Source organism: Uranotaenia lowii, chromosome 2, assembly GCF_029784155.1.
Source record: "Uranotaenia lowii strain MFRU-FL chromosome 2, ASM2978415v1, whole genome shotgun sequence".
NCBI classification, from domain to species: Eukaryota; Metazoa; Arthropoda; class Insecta; order Diptera; family Culicidae; genus Uranotaenia; species Uranotaenia lowii.
In genome coordinates, this window is record NC_073692.1 from 218,705,947 (window position 1) to 218,723,843 (window position 17,897).

The 17,897-nt window shown below is 34.2% G+C and overlaps 1 protein-coding gene across 1 annotated transcript in view; it reads left to right on the plus strand.

Moving 5' to 3' along the window:
- Positions 1-17,897, plus strand: part of LOC129743682 (semaphorin-1A) — an 832,298-nt gene that overhangs the window by 796,358 nt on the left and 18,043 nt on the right. Inside the window, exon 19 of the mRNA XM_055735770.1 lies at positions 15,207-15,260. Within this exon, the coding sequence (XP_055591745.1) occupies positions 15,207-15,260 (54 nt within the window). The remainder of the gene's footprint in view (positions 1-15,206; positions 15,261-17,897) is intronic.

Here is a 17,897-nt window from a genome sequence, read left to right on the forward strand (position 1 = left end):
AAAATATTACTGCAAAAAAAACTAAAGCTGAATGTACCGATCTAATTGATTTTGGCTGCGGCCTTCTACGTCATAGAAATTTTTTAATGCGGCCCGCACACCTGAACGAGTTTGACATGCCTGCTCTAAACCGTTATCAAAACTAGAAAAATGTTATTAAAAGTTCAAAATTTATCAAATCTTAAACTAGGACGGGTCCGAATAATACACTTATTTAGGATTTGTAATTAAGCGTATGTAAAACACATTATTTTGATTTATTTCCACGGCCCGTTGGTATAACAAATACATACTTTGAATAAAAAAATTGTCAGATGCTCTCATAACTTGCAAAATAAGCATTCACTAATTTTCAAAAGTTCTACAATATTGATCATGATTCAAATTCAAGTACGGGGCTTTATCTAGAGAATTTAAAAATCTAATAGCAAACAACTTATACAACGTATAAAAATTCAGTACTATCTGCCAACATTCGATAACCGAGGTTTGAAGTAATGTTTTGCTTTTTTTCTTAGAGATGAATGAATGATTTGTTTGAAAATTACAATGCTCATTATTTTTTACTAAAGTATGAGCCGTTTCTTATAATGAATCGACGAAGAATGCTCTTTATTTATACTATTCAACCTTTTCCTGGAAGCTCTGGAAGTGGATTTTAATTTGAAACTTTTTGTTATTGAATTCTGTTTTTTATTTCTATTTTATTCTTAAACTGATTTCAAGTTTGAATTCTAATTTTAAAATCATGTTCCATATTCTAATGCTCATTCCGAAGAAATCATTATTGTTCCTTTAATTTTGCCAACAAATGATATTCAATAGTTTAATGTCATTTGTAATTGGCTCATTCTTTCAAAACTAAATTGAGACTTTGCTCTTCAATACTCAAGTTTTTTTTTATTAAAACTTTCATAAAGTTATGGTATAATTTAAGATTTAGAATCTTTATCGGAACCAATTTAAATACGTTTTCGGAATTGATTTGTGTTGATTTGTTCAAGGTTATGTCCAGAAAAGTTGTATAGGTAAGAAGCTTTCCATTTAGCACCTTCAAGCAAACGTAAGGATTAAGTTCCTCAGTAGGTGGTATATTATCGCATAACTACTCCTAGCTTATTTCTCGAGAGCCTTTGTGGTCTAGTGGATAAGCTGGTGCGAGTCTGGTTCCGATGTGCCAGGCTGGGTTCGATTCCCTGTATCGGCGAGAATACTTTTGGTTTCGAATCCCATAAGTAGCCGACAGGAAAGATGTGTTTCCTCTAATAACTGATTATATGAATGTTTAATCAGCTGCCAGCTGGCCAGGTATACACGGACCTATAAGTAACCTGATTGACTCGTTCTTCCAAAATTTACCTACATCAACACAATACTTCACATCATAACAGAGCATAAGAAGCCATGGGGTCGGTCCAAGAATGCATGAGAGCACATACTTAGGAAGAAACTGCGGTGAATCCGTGCACCCATGGTGGATAACCAACATACATAACTACTCCCAGCTTAATTCTCAACTTTCACTGTGTCCAGAAATCTAGATTGGCGAAGTTCCTGCGCGAAAACTATGATAAGTGCAAAAGAAATTAGGAATAAGCATTTATTTCCAGTTGTCTAGTGTGAAGAACAAAAAGATGTAACCGTTTCATGTTGTTGCAAATTTGCAACAATTAATTTTTTTGCCAAATAACCGAAATATGTTAAAATAATATTTTTTCATTATTTTTCCCTTGATGTATTCATCATTGCGCACTATTGTGAATTTTTTCGAGAAAAAATAAAAAATCATGAAATGAAGGGTTAAATATGTATCTGTAACAGCTTCAACTATTCAAAACTATCCAGAAATGCCGTGCATATTTCTTCATAAATTCCATGGTTGACGAATAGAGAATTACAATTTTTAGAACCTCACTTATTTTTGCTCCCATATGTTTTTGTTCGATGCTTTTGGGTCACTAAGCATCGGTGCACAATTTGAGCTAAGCTTGAAATGGAGTTGTTCTTTGATTTTTGCTTTTGACTATTCTTTATCTTCAATTTTTGCTAACATGACAAGCAGCTAAACATTTCATGAAAAAAGTAATAAACATTTTCAAATAACAAAAAACTGACTCGAATGAAAAGTATTTAAAAATAAGAGACTTTGCTTGCTAGAGTTTTTAATGATATCTTAAAATGTTTTTGTTTTTTTAGATTTTTTTTCCTCATCCTACGGTTACACAGCTTTCAAATAAACAGCCAAAAACGCAAAAATTTCAAAAAATAATTTGGCAAAAAAAATTGTTTTATATCGAATATTTTTTCTGGGGTACAAGTTCGGTTTGTGGTTTGTTCACATGAATTGTACTGCAAGAAACAAGGAATATTTTTCATCGAAAGTTATATTTTTTGGAACTTTCAGTACATCTCTGGAGATGAGCGCCTGTGTGGTCTAGTGGATAGACTGACGCGAATCTGGTGTTGGTATGCCAGGCGTACTGGGTTCGATTCCCGGTATCGACAAGAAAACTTTTGGGTTCGAATCCCATAAGTGGCCGACAGGTAAGATGTGTTTACTGTATATAATAAGAATGTTCAATCAGTTGCCAGCTATATATACACGGATGCCGGAATACCTGTAAGTAAACTAGCCCACCTGATTGACTCGTTCTTCCAAAATATACCTACATCAACACAATACATTCATCCATACCAGTTCATACGAAGCAACGGGGTCCGGGTATGGTGTACGCGTTGCATTGGAGATTTGTCGAACCTAATAATCAAAGAATGCATGTGAGCACATACTTAGGCAGAAACTGCGGTGAATCCGTGCACCCATGGTTGATAACCAACATACATACAACATACATACTTTCAGTACATCTCTGGAGATTTTTGAAGGAAAATTTGGTTTTCCCATACAAATTTTCATACAAAATTAAAACTCGTTTCGCTAGTTCAAGACTGGATGGATCGCTTCACTATAAGAATTTGAAAATTCTATATAAAGCTTGCAACGGTCTAACGTATATATTTAACATTTTTTATGTCCAAACTAGTTATTTTTCAATTTCAAAACTGAATACATATTTCGGTTGTTTTTGATTTTCAGAATAAAAGTTTTTGAGTGTCAATCAAGGTTGCCAAAATCACAAAAAAAAATATAATTTCACAGAATTTTGAGCAAATTTCTATCACAGATCACAAATCACAATTTTACATGACTTTACAAAGAAGTTTATGCTATTTACGTTACAGAAAACCAGCACAGATTTTTTGGATAAAATCACTGAAAGTCAGAATTTCAGAAACACAGGATTTACGTACGTTTCTTGGTTGGAAATTTTCTATTGATAGTAGTTCTCGTTTGCTTGTCACGACACGCTCAAGGGGATGAATAACACGAGAGTGTTAAAATCCCAGAAAAACAAAAAAAAAATGTCACGACACGCATCATTAGCTGCGTTCAATCGTAAGTAGCGATTGGTTTCGACTAGTTTCTGTCAAGTGGTCGTTGTTCAACGGGCTCATGTTTTGGTCGAAACAGGTCTGGTCGTTGTTCAACGGAGCAAGTTGAAATCGATCGAAACTAGTCGAAACCGATCCAGCTCGAAAGCAGGATTCATTTCTACCACACTAACACACATGCAGCGTGTGTGTCAGACAGAGAGCAAGTTTTTGTTTCGTTTTCGCCATTTCATTTTCGTCAAGTGCTCTGGATGTTTGGATTCAGTAGGCAGTCGGTTCTGTGTGTTTCGAGTCGATGGGATTGTCGTTGTGCTAACTCTTCCTGCAATTATTCCTGTGCTGTGCGGTAGAAGACGTTTGCACTTGCCCCGGGGGGAATGAATGAAATAAAAACTTGTCATAAAGTTATCTTATTTATAAGAAATTCAATGGTTTTACCTCACGAATGCGTTTGAAATAATTCCACGCAAGTTTTGTTATTCATTTTTTGTTTGTGGACGGCTAAGACCAAGATGGTCAACTAATTTGAACACGTCCACAAAAAGCAACCGGCAAAATGTCGCGGAACTCTGCAGATGCATGGGAAAATAAATTCAGATTGTCCCATCATCGCTTTTTTCAGTCTCATTTAATATTACGAAATTTTTTATTTCAATACATTTCAGGATTCCATGCATCTAAGCTTGTTTTCTAGCCCGTTACGATACGCGTCTAAATTTTCGCGTGATCTATTTCGGTCTGTCTAGAAATTCGTGTGCAAAACGCACAAAACACGCATTAGTATTGGTGTAAGTATGTTCAACGGACGACCTGGTTGAAATCGGTCGAAGTCAATTGGAAAGAGACAGATTACCAACTGTCAAAATCCATTCCTACTTGTTTCGACTTATTTCAACCTGTTTCGACTAACTTCCATTGAACACACATATTATTTCGTCTGTGGGCTTCGCTCTCTGACCAAATCACCTTCTCGGAGAGCAAACAAACACGTTTTGCTGGACGTGCTGCTTGTGGTTCTAGAAATTCAGGAATGATTTTACGTTTATAATTTTCATATTTTTGTGAAATCTCACAGCGTGAATTGTTGCACCTCACTAGAATGTACATTAAATGTGCTTTCCAATGAATATACTTTTGATTGGTCCAAACAAAGTAAAAGCACTGAAAATCCGGGTACAACCTGACGGAGGACCACAAAAACAGATGAAATTTAAATTTGTAAAAAAAAATCGCGCAAAGTAGTGAACTTTGAAAAATTCCAGTAAATTCAATTTTTGTTGCATGGAAAATCTAAAGACAGCAAAATGTTAGAGTTTTAATAGATTTTGTAGTCATATTTTTTCAAAAACTCTACCGTCGCTCAAACAGTATTTACAAGCAATCGAATGAATCGAATCGAATGAATGGTTTTTCAGACCACTTTTTTGAACTTTTTGCGACCATTTCATGAAAACAAATTTAAAAAAATATTTCTTAGTTCCATGATGTAGACATTAACTTCAGCTTTCATATGCATAAGACAAATGTTTTTTGAACGTGTTATATATGAACTACAGCAGTTTTCCTGAGGCATGTTTTTTTCCTTTTTTTTTCTTTCATGCTAAATAACGAGAAAACTAGAAGCTTTAGCTATATATAATGTTCTAAACAAATTTTACTGACATTACAAGGTTTCTATTTATATAAGTTTTATATGAAATCCATAATAATTCAAACGACTTAGATAGATTTTACTTTTGGAGTGTCAAATTGACACTCTAAGTCGGAAAAGGGAGTTTTTTTGTCCAGGCTTCCAGGGTTTGTCCATAAAAAAAAGTAAAGATACAATATTAAAGCACTTTTGAATTCATTTAGGGTCCCCGAAGAAATTTTTGTTTTTTGAAGCTTCTGAAAAAAGTTACAAGCCTTCAAACTTGCAATAGTGTCAAAATGACATTCTAATGCGGATGAGGGTTAAACAAGCGACCATTGGTCACGCACAGTGCAAAATTTACAAAAAAAATCATAATCAGAAGAAATACAGAAAAAAATACTTAAATTACAAAAATAACAAAAGAGAATCCAAAATAACATTTTTTTAATGGACAAAATGACAACAAAAATACATAAGAAACTGAACATGACTCGAAACTAGCACAAAACAGGCATATAAAAAACAACATCAAAATAACAAAAAATTCTCAGAATAACACAAAAAGATAATGAAATAACACAAAAATCTCTTAAAAGTGATGACGAAATCAAACAAAAATTATATAAAAATTAAATAACTTTCAAATAATTAATGACACATTCATAAGACAATTATGATAATAAAGTTACACACAAATAATTCAAATCAGATGTAAAAATTGACATAAAATTAACATCAAAAATTTTTAAATTGAAGGAAATAGACAAATTTTACAATTTACAAAATACAAAAAGTGAAATCAAAAAAATCAAAATAAGATAGATATTATAAAATTAACTCAAAATTACACAAAAATTAGCCTACAAAAATTGAAAAAGGATCACAGTTATCAAAATGAAAATATTGGTAAATGGTAAAAATATCCTAAAAAATCGCAAAAAATATAGCAGTTACAAAACTTGCAAATACTACAAAAAACACACAATAATTATACAAATATAGAGATTAATCACCGTTATTTAAATTTGTTACTTAATTTACAAAACTAAAATTTGGTATGGGATTCATAATCTTAAAATTTTCGCATTTAAAAGGACATCACTTTTCACCGATCAGGCCAACATTATAAATACTACAGATGTATCGAATATTTGGCGCCGAAAACCGCCCAAAACAGTTAAGTTGAATATTCGGTTCACCGAATAGTTGAGCAAAGTATTTGGGCAAAAAGGCCGAATATTTATTTTTAAAATTTACAAAATACTAGATTTGTCAAAATTTTCAAATAATTTTGGATAGTTCATAAAGTATCTAAACAAATTGGTAAAAGCTCAACAAACACCAAAAACTTATGGTTTCAGTAAATATCTTAGGTGTATCCGTGTATCTTTCTCTGTAGATAGTACAGAAGAATGCTGACAATGCTGACGCTTTATATTTTGATTATCGTTTATTCCAGATATTTTTGATTTATCCAGGCTTGCCCTTATATCCAATAAAGAATTCGATATAAGTCAAATCTGGCCGAGATGCCAAGGACTTCCCGGATTTCACCCGAATTTATTTAAATTATTTTAAATCAATTAAAACCTAAAGTTCTCTCTCAACATAAAAAGATTTTGTGTTCGAGAACGACTTAAAAAAAAATCTTAGTTCAAAACATAAACTTTTCTTTAATTTTAACACTGCTGCTGTGATTCAATGAAATCTTTAAATTTTAAGATATTGTCTTTCTTTTTTCCCTTCTATGTTTTAGAATAATGCCCAATATTTTTCAGATTTGCCCTTTGTTTTGTGATAAAAGCCCTAGAAGCGATAAGTTATCTGATGTCATTTCAGTTATTGGTTAAATTTCGAAAATCAGAGAGACCCCTGATGGGTATAATTTAAAATGAAAAAATAGAAAGAAAATGAAATAACCGCTTTTGGTTTTTTTCATTAAAAATTGAATGGAATATTCGACCGAATATTCGGCCGAATAGTGAAAAGGTCAATAGTCAGTATTAAGCCGTTTGACGAATACCACTATTCGGTACATCGTTAATAATTACCTTGAGATATAAAAGGCCTTTTTCGTTTTTGGCAACACGCTTGAAAACTTTGTGAAAATTTTTTTTTTCGTCTTTTTTTATCAATTGTTAATAATTTTCAGTCTTTTTTTGTTGTGTTTTACTTTTTTTTTAAACAGATTTAGAACTTATTTTGTTTTGATTATACTTGAACTGTTTGTACTTGAACTGTGTTGACTGGGATGAAATTTTTGGAGACTTGTCAGTTGATGCAATGACAGATTCGTTCTGCAATTTGATCTGTACCTGGTTGAATTCGCACGTTCCGAAGTTTAAAGCACCTATGTCGCCGGCTTGGAGTACGCCCACCTTGCGGCAACTACGACGCGAAAAAAATGCTTGTCTACGGAGACTTAGAAAAATCGAACTGAGGATTTTCAACGACAGTTCAAAGCAGCAAGCGTTGATTACCGTAGACTGAATGAATCCTTGTATAAGTTCCACGTCTTACGCTTACAGTCTAGTTTACGCAGTAATCCGCGAAGTTTTTGGACTTTTGTAAACTCAAAACGCAAAACGAGCCCCTTACCGACCTCCGTTTTTTACCATGATGCTGTTGCTAGCTCTCCAGATACCTGTTGCAATTTATTTGCTGAGCATTTCCGATCGGTTTTCTGGGACACTGTTTCCTCCGAATCTGAGTGCAGCGTAGCCAACTCTTATGTTCCAGTTGATGCAATAGAGCTTAACATTTTTGTAATTAACGAAGAGCTAATTGTAAATGCCGCGAAGAAATTGAAAGCCTCATTCGCTCCCGGACCTGATGGAATTCCAGCTGTAATTTACTGCCGCTGCATCGAAGCTCTTTCAATGCCTCTAGCACGAATCTACAACAGATCTTTTCAGCAACGTAAATTTCCTGAAAAATGGAAAAATTTAAAAATGGTGACCGAAGAAATGTCAAGCAGTATCGAGGTATAACTAGTTTGTCGGCAGGTTCTAAACTTTTCGAAATCATCGTCAGTGGCGCTCTATTACGAGCTTCATCCCAATATATTGCGACTGAACAGCACGGATTTATGCCTGGTAGATCGGTGAGTACAAACCTTTTGCAATACACATCGTTTTGCCTGAACCAGATGGAGTGTAAAAAACAAGTAGGGTGATTTGCCAATCGTTGTCCCCTTACCCATTGTTGCACAGCATGACTTCAATTGTCAATAATTCAGCTGTTTTTCAACTTTTTCGCAAAAATAATACTGAATCATGTTAATTGATATGCTTACTGATGAATTGAGGCGTTTTACGATATTTTCTGCTGTAAAATATGCATCTACCCACAGTATTAATTTTTCATGTTTTTTTCGCACGATTTTTGAGCTAATTGTTAAACAAAACCTTAAGATTCCTTCTACGGCAAATAAGGTTTCGTGTCAGAACAAAGCATTTTTCGTATCGGGTTTCTTTACGAAACGTTTGTTGGACAATTTTAGGACCACTATTTTGGAAAAAAAATTGCGGTCCATACATAACCAGAGAAAATGTCGGATCGTGCAACAATTGGTCCGCTCAATCTCCTCCTGTCCTATTGTTGTACATAAGTCCACTGCAAGATTTGTATGGAAATTTCAAATTTATCAATTTGTATACCTCCAAAAACTTTGTTTGCCTGTTTTTACTGCCACAAAAAGCAATATTTTTTTTTGGAAAATTCAGGACTCAATGAATTAGTCTTGAATTAGCGCTACGGAAACGTACGGAAATTGAAAATTTTCATTAAAAAATCACCAAAGATGTACTAAAAATTCAAAAACTTCATTTTTTGATTTTTAAATATTTTTTTTGGTTCATGCAATACATTCCATGTGAACAAAACCAAATCCTAACTTGTACTTCAACTGAATTAAAAATTTAATTTTTAGTGTTTTTGTTTGCTAATTTGAAAGCTGTTCAACCGTAGAATGGAGATAAAAAATCGCAATTATCTGCTTTTCATAGCCAATGAGTTTGTTGATTTATAAAACCTTCGCAAAACCATGTCATGAAATTATTGAAAGCTCCAGCAATTAAAACCTGCAATTTTACAATACTTTTCAATGGACTGTATTTTTTAATTGGAAATGGGTATAACTTTTTTCGTGAAATACTTTGCATCTATTCATGTTAGCAAAAAAAAAAAAAATTAAGCATAAGAATAGGTTAAATCAATATCTTCTCAAAGACAAACTTCCTTTCAAGCTTATTTGAATTTTCGTAATTATTTTATTTTCAAAAATTTCTTCTTCAACTACCTATTTAACTAATAACTTCAGTAATTTCAGTGCTCAAATTGACTGTTTTCCACTAAGAATATTCATATTTCGTGCACTCAATGTTGATTTTCGATAATTCAACATTTATTCAAAGACACTTCTTATTTCCATGAAAATATTCAATTATTAAGATTGAAATTTTTTAATAATAAATTTTGTTGAAAAACATATATTTTATCCCGACCATTCAGTCAATATTTTATGCAAGGTTTCTAAAGTTGGTTCTAAGAATCCTGTTTCTCAAGTTTCGAGACGAGAAATCTAAAAGAACTGTATTTCATATCAACAGAAAAATAAACAGTCATAACTTCTTAAAACTTAATTTGATCAAAACAGTTTTTCAGCCGTAAAATGTTTGGAAGGATGTAATGTGAAATGAATGTTTCTAGATGATTTATGACATGCTTCAGAGGTTACATTTATTACAAATAATCGCACTTTCATGAAAAAGATATCCAAAATTAATCAACTTTTTGAAAAGATATATTCAATAAATCAGACAAACGATCTGCAATTTTGGGTGTCCTTGAGTCCATTTTAAAGCTTAAAATTGATATTCATTATGTAAATATCGATCAACTTTCAAGTGAGTCCTAAAGCAATTATTATATAAAATCCCATTTTCTTCATAGGGGTAGAGAGGGGCAAAACAGATCGCGTCCGTTTATCCATCCACCTGTAAATGGGTACTTTAAAAAAAGTTTTGAAAACATTTCAGTTCTTCTATGGGTTTTCAATGAAACAAAATTTTATGTTGGTAGGACATATAAAGAAAAAAACTCAATACTGGGCAAATAAGGTCAAATAACACTTCACTCAGATGGCTCCGGTTAAATTCAGCGGCAGATTTGAGTTTCTGAGGAAATTTCACGAGTGAAAAATGATATTCCTGACTTTCAAACCGGCGGCTTCGTGTTTTTTTTCGATTTTGGGTCCGAATTTTCCCATTGTGCATTGAACGATTTATATGGAAGACCCCCCCTCAAAAGGGTCGCCTCCAAATTGGATTTCATTTGAACTAGAAGTTCCTCATAATAAGTTTCCGTACCAAATATCAGCCTCTTTGAATAGATAATGGCTGAGCCTTTAGAAGGTTTTTAAAATGGTCAACCATTGGAAAAAATCGGACAACATTAGGCACGATGTAAATTTTGCCTGTGCAACTATTAGACACAGACAAGCTGTTTTAAATGATTTTTAAATTTTTATGTCACATTTTTCGATCACTTGAACTTTTGGATCTTGTTGACCAATCCTGTATGAGTGCAATCGTCAAAAAAATCGAGTGAATTCGATTGAAATGACTTAAATACAGCATAAAAACCAAAATCATGTGCTTAGCTGTTCAACAATTGGCAAATCACCCTAGATGCTGTTTACACCGACATCAAGGCTGCATTTGACAGGATTGATCACAGAATATTGCTTGCCAAACTATCTAAACTTGGTGTTTATGAGAACATGGTTGTTTGGTTGGAATCTTTTCTCACAGATCGGTGTATCAGAATTAAATTTGGTGACAGCATATCCTTTCCTTTCATAAATCGGTCTGGTGTGCCTCAAGGAAGCAATCTTGGACCTCTGCTGTTTGTATTGTTTTTCAACGATCTGATAATCAGTTTGGATAATGGAACTAAGATTGCATACGCTGATGATTTGAAAATATATGTGCCAATAGAATGCTCCGAGGATTGTGCTCACCTCCAATCGCTGCTCGATCGGTTTAGTGAATGGTGTAGACTGAATAAGTTATCTGTCAGTGTCCCTAAATGCTATGTAATAACCTTCCATCGAAAAAAATCACCCATTCTACACGACTATAGCATCGATCATCAGCATCTTAAAAGGGTATTGGAAGTTGACGATCTAGGTGTTACCCTTGATGCACAGCTCACGTTCAACAGCCATCGAACAACCGTCATAAATAAAGCCAATCGACAACTTGGTTTCATTTCAAAAATAGCACGAGAATTTACTGACCCGCTGTGCTTGAAGTCGCTGTACTGTGCACTCGTCCGGTCCATAATAGAACATGCTGCAATCGTCTGGGCCCCCTACCAGCTGTGTTGGATTCTACGAATTGAGCGCATACAAAAGTGTTTTCTAAGATTCGCCCTACGACATCTGCCATGGCACCATCCTGAGGATCTTCCCGCTTATCCTGACCGCTGCCAGCTTTTGGGTATTGAAACACTGGAACGCCGCCGAAGGATTCAACAAGCAACATTAGTCGCTAAAGTATTGAACGGTGAGGTCCAGTCACCACACTTGCTGGAAATGATATGCTTTAGTGCGCCATTAAGGACCTTACGATCTCACTCGTTGCTATCAACTCGAGTCCACCGAACATCCTACGGCTATAATGAGCCATTGAGTGCGATGATGAGAGTATTCCAGGACGCCGAACATCTGCACCAGTTCAATGAACCAGCTAGTCGATTTATTCGTCGTGTTCGTCAGTCCAGTCTATTTAATTCTATCTGATCTGTTTTTTATATATATTAGAATTCATTTAAACAAATATGTTCGATGAATAAATGAAATAAAAAAAAAAAAATATTGCCAGTTTGCCCGGTTTTATCCAGGTTTGCCCGGATATTTAATACACAACTTGGGAACAGTCCGGCCCGGCCCCGTTGCCCGGATTTCATTGAAAACTGCCCGGATATCGCTTTTTTTAGCAAATCAAACGAAAAAAAAATTGTGTTGTTAATTTTTTTATTTATGCCTCCATAACGAAATTTTTCGCGCAAGTTTTATAAAAATAATCATGGTAAGTTTTTTGGAGCCTTCAAAACGATTTGAAACCTGTCGATGACTTTTGATGGATTTTTTTTATTGATTTTTGTTGAGTAGTTTCTGGGTTTTGACCAAAATTTGCTCGGATATTGGCCGGATTTTTGGTTGTCTATTTTGAAATCAAATGCCCGGATTTTTCCAGGTTTTTGTATAAAATTGGCCGTATTTGCCCAGCCCGGATATGTTTTGAAAAAATTCTGGCAACCTTAGTTTGGAATGTTTTATTTGTTATAACATTAGTTATCTTTTGTCATTTTGCATCTATTTTCAGATATTTTTTGACATTTCAAGTTTCTTGTTTGTATTTGTTTCTGAGTTTTATGATTTTTTTTATGTTCTTTGAGTACTTTAATCATTAGTGATCAGTTGATGTACAATAAATAGTTTGTCATTTCAATTCATAGTTTAATTGAACGCTAAACCCCATTTTTGTTGTTTGTCTATATAATATTGATCCTTTCAAAGCGGAAAATGTTAAGATATGTTGTTTTAAAAACCGTGTGATTTTAAAACATGGGCCATTATCAAATATGTATAACTGAAATCAAAAGGGATCCGTAGTTACAAAAACTACAAAAAATATATACAAATTTAGAAAATATGAAAACAATATACCTAAACATTATTAAAAATTACACGAAAAATTACAAACAATTATACAAGATAACACAAAACCGACACTCAAATGATATCAAAGTGAAACAAAATCACACATACATGTATTCAAAAATTATTAAAAATTACCTTAAAAAATTCTTAAAGTCTAAAAAAATTCCAAAAATGAAAACATAATACAAAACTTAAAAAAAATTACTATTTTTTTAAATAACAGGAATTTCAAAATACAATTAAAAAGTGCAAAATTTGTAAAAAAAAATACTATTCCAAATTGATAAAAAACAATAAAACAAGTTAAATTTGTGATGAGGTTTTGTACTTGAATTTCCTTTCCCTGTTCAGTAATAAATTAAACTTGTTTCGAGACCGCCGCAAAGTTAAAAAATAGTAAGCATTTAAAACTGGCTGTAAAATCAAGACTAAATAATCTGTAGTTTTCTCGTGAAATTTGGCATTCTGTGCCAACACTATTAAGTTATCATTAGGATCTACATATGATCCGTTGATTTTATCCGAATAAACAATAAACAATAATGTTTTTTTTTTCATGTTGTTCTTCCATACTAAACCTCAAACACATTCTATAAAAACTTCAGTTCCAAACCAATCGTTTGGAATCAGTTTGAGATTGAGTTCAAGTGATATTTTAGACGTTTTAATTTTTTTTTTGCTTTTATCATTTTAAAATATCCAAAAAAAAATAGGTCGTTGATAAGTTTTAATAAATAAATAACGAACACCCTAGTGCTTTTATTTTGTCCGAAGATCAGTAAAAAAAAAGCGGTGACGCTTATCAACCCAACATTCAATTATTCAAATGTCGAGTAATGAATTTAACTTTTATTCCAAGATCCTGCATTTCTTGAGTATTGAAAAAAGTTTTATAAAAGTTCATTGGCCGTCGAAAAATGATTCTGTAAAGAATGAAGTATAAACATCGTTCCAAATATCATCGACATTGTTCAGTAAAGGTTGTTTGGATGAAATAGGATGACATTCCATTAGTTGTTCTCTGCTTTAAAGAAGAAAAAAAGGTTAAATTTTAAATTTTTAAAGTCAACCTGCAGTTATTCCATAACATTCGAAAAGTCAATTGGTTCTATGAGAGGAAGAAGTGTTTTGATTGGTAAAATTTTTGTTACTGATTTTCTTCAAGAGAAATCTGGCTTCTAAATTTGATATAAATATCAGATTTTGTTAACTTTATCACATATTTTCTCGAAAGTTATTTATAAGCACTATACAATGACTATACTGCACTTATAACACTTTGATTTTGAGAGCTCCATATTGAATTTTTTTTAATGCAAACATTAAAATATATTTAAGATACGAATGATTTGCTGTGTTTTGTAGTTACTTATAAAAATCTAATAGCATTCTGTAAAATTCCTGTTATAACGATAGTATGATATAGGAAACCTGGAAACTTTTCAACTGATCTAAGAAATTAAATAGTTTAAATCATTATTTACTTTAAAGTTTCATCACGCATTTTCTATATAAAATATTTGTGTCTAAGAAAATTTAACAGTCACATATCGCAACAATCACATAATTATGATCGCACCTCTATTCCATAGATCACGTTTTGAAATATAAACGTTGATTTATCGATGCAAAATATTAAAATTTTGCTCATAAATTTGGATTGATCTAAGACCGCGTCGGTCAATCGCTTCACAAACATCTGCTGTTCCATTTTGATATCATAATTTATGACAGTTTATGAGAGGTAGCAGAAGAAAAAACTTTTCAACTAGGTTCCTACCTGGGTGTAATTGATCGCTTCTATTCAACTCGTGGACTGAAAGTAATATCCATTCATTAAACCGATGACCTGATAAATCAATAGTTGACCAGTGTTTTCGTTCATTATCGTTATCATCACCATCATCATTATCATCATCTAGCTGCCATTATCGTTAACCACCTCACCTCAACTCGTTGCCACACTACCCCTCTCTCTCACTCTAACTCTCCTTCTCTTTCTATGAAGTAGATCTCTCAATTCACAACCGCTCAAGCTCTACACACCCACCACAATCTCAACCATCACCATCATCATCACCCAACCACATCCACCACCCACAACCACAAACAAACAGCCAAACAAAAAATATAAAGTATCTGTACACACTTTCCCACGCTCATTAATTTTGCGCCACCCACCCCTCGAGAATGAAAAAAAAACATAAAAACCGACCGCAATCGCAACAACAATTACAGCAGCTCAACCAAAAATTCCCTCCTGAAATGCAACACCAAAAACAAAACAAAAATCCTGCTGATGCAGCCCGCCGCTCAAAACAAAGCTAAACAAAAAAAAAGAACTAAAACTCAACTTTTCCTCCTTCGCTTTCTCGCTGTCATTTTTCGCAGGGTGATAATTATCGCCGAGGTGACGGATTCTCAACAACAAGAAGTGTGAAAAAAGTAGGTCACAGGATATACTCCTCTCAAAATTCACTCTATCAAACAATTTACTGGCTCGTTTTTTTATCTGTGAATTTCTGTGGAAAAAAAGTTCTCGTTATTATAATTTGACGGGTGGGATTCAAACGAAGGTTTTTTTAAAGGAGACGGGGGAAATTTTGTTGGTCCCACACTTACCACCCACACACACACAATCAGTAAAAAAAACTTTAAACGCCAAAAATAAATTTGCCTTTTCCACCATCCAAAACAGAACAGAATACTTTGCACATAAACAAACAAACAGAAAGATATACACAGAAAAAAGAAACCAACGACCAAACCCACGGGAGGCGCGTAGAAAACTGATAAAATACCGGAACCATGGGAAAAACGGTGAAACAAAATGTTTCCTGGCACCGACCAAAAGCTCAGCAGCTTCAAACAACATAGCTAAATATTTCGCATCGTTTTTCGTTTTGGCTCAGATTTTGAACTTTCAGCATCCCTTCCCTCATTGCTATAGAGTTTTGCGCTCACATTTTGCCTAACTACCACTGTTCGGATTTTTTTTCACTTTATTTAGTTTCGTTGCTGCACTATCATTGATTTTTTGTCAGTTTCTTTTCACTTTTGCTTTTTCCTTGAAATCATTGGAATTTTTTTAATAATCATGCACCTTTGCTTCAGCACATTTTAAGCTTTCTCAGCCGTACCTGTGTATGTCGAACTGGACTTTGTATATAAACAAAACTGCTAAGCTAGTTATTTTAAAACAATACGAACTCTAAAAAATAATAGGTACAATTTATAATGTTTATAACTTTCTCGAAAGCGCAAAATTGTATTTTTTTTCTTCAAAGAAACTATTTACTTAATATTAAAATTGTTTTCCATTTCAATTCAAATCGTTAAATGCTTCCTTCAAACTAGTTAAAATTAAGATATTCTAGGAAGTAATTCAACACTTCTCTCAGAAATGGTTTCCTGAAAGAACTTTGAAACTCTTGTGATCTTTTAAAGAAACTTATGAGTTCCTTCATTATAATTCATCACTCCCTTCAAAGGATCGATTTCGATTCGATTAAGACGCTCATCAGTTCATTTTTTAAAATTCTTAGAACTTCCAAAGCGTTCTCAAGTTCTTCCGGATAAAATCAAAACAACTCCTATGAATTGATTTCTCCAAAATAAAAACTTAACATTATGAAGGAGTTTCAAAATGTTTCAGGAAAATTATTGCTTCTTCAAAAATCTTTCATAATTACTAGATGAATATAACACTTTTTTGTTAATTTTAATTATTTTTTTTACAAAAATTCATAGTATTGCGTAATTCAACAAGTCATACTGTAACATTTATGTTTTGAATATGTATTCAGCAACAGATTCTGTTCATTCGTAAATACAAAAAAAAAAGAACCTCCACTCGAATCCTCTCAGTGTGGTCCCACATATACTGCAATTCGAGGCACCCCTCGCTCGACACAAACGTCAGAATCAAAATTATTATATTCAAAACGACACTTGATTCAGTGTGTATAAAAACCGGGAAAAAGTGTGGCATTCTTTGGTGTTGCTCGGATCCGGAGTGGCGAAACTTGTCCCATCGGAGAAACCAGAGACCGAAAGAGAACTGCAAGACCAACCAGTCCACTGTCTGCAGCGAATACGGATTCCGGATGGAGTCGGATCAACTGTGCCATCAACGGCTGCTGGTGAGTGTCAAAACTCAGATAAATGACCACGCGCTAACTGTTCTCGGAACATTTGACAGATTATTCCGCTGCACTCGGACCGAAGGCCAGAAAATGTAACAACAGACCATCTTGCTCTAGGGCAAAAGCGCGACACAGCAAGCGGAAATCTTAAACTCAGTCGCAAGCAACAGTCCGGGAGTTTTGTTTGGAACGGAACTTTCCTAGCAACCTTGGGAAAACCAACATCAACCAGCAATAGCCCCTATATAGGGTAAGGCGATCGCAAGTCTAATTGACGATTCCCAATTAACAAGGCGATATCCGTAGGGCTTTTGTCTTCCATTTCCATCTTTCCCAGCAGTTGCTTTTGATGGTCTCCATACGAGGAACACGATGCCGCTTCGATCGGCATAAGCGAGTGTGAATTGACGTGTCGGGCGAGAGACTAGCTTCCAGGCGGAGAATTCCCGTTAAGATGGGTGTGCTCAAGTCGACCAAGCCTTCATACAGATTATCAGCGCATCACTCCCGAAAATATTGGGCTGAACCGGATACGAAAAAGGCTCTGGATGGCTTGCTAGAAGGATGTGTCAGCAACGAATGCGCCGCGTGCCGCTTATGTGCCGTTCCCAGACGTCCAGAGCAATATTGTCGTAGGAGAGAGTGTGTACGGAGTTCGGGAAGAAGTGCGCTCATCCATCACAACCGTGCATCCCGACCACCCGGGGAGCCTACAGCGCTCTTCAAATTAGGGAAAAGCAAAATCCGGGAGTTGTACATCGCAGCATCGGATTGGTATCACAGCCTGCTGGTGATCCTTCAAATGATCATCACCATCGACGAGCGAATTTATGACAGCGAATAATAGTGCAACACTACGTGCCACAAACGTCTGCAGATGACCAAACTGTGAGTTTTTCAATTGATATCGTTTACTGAATACATGATAAAATCGAAG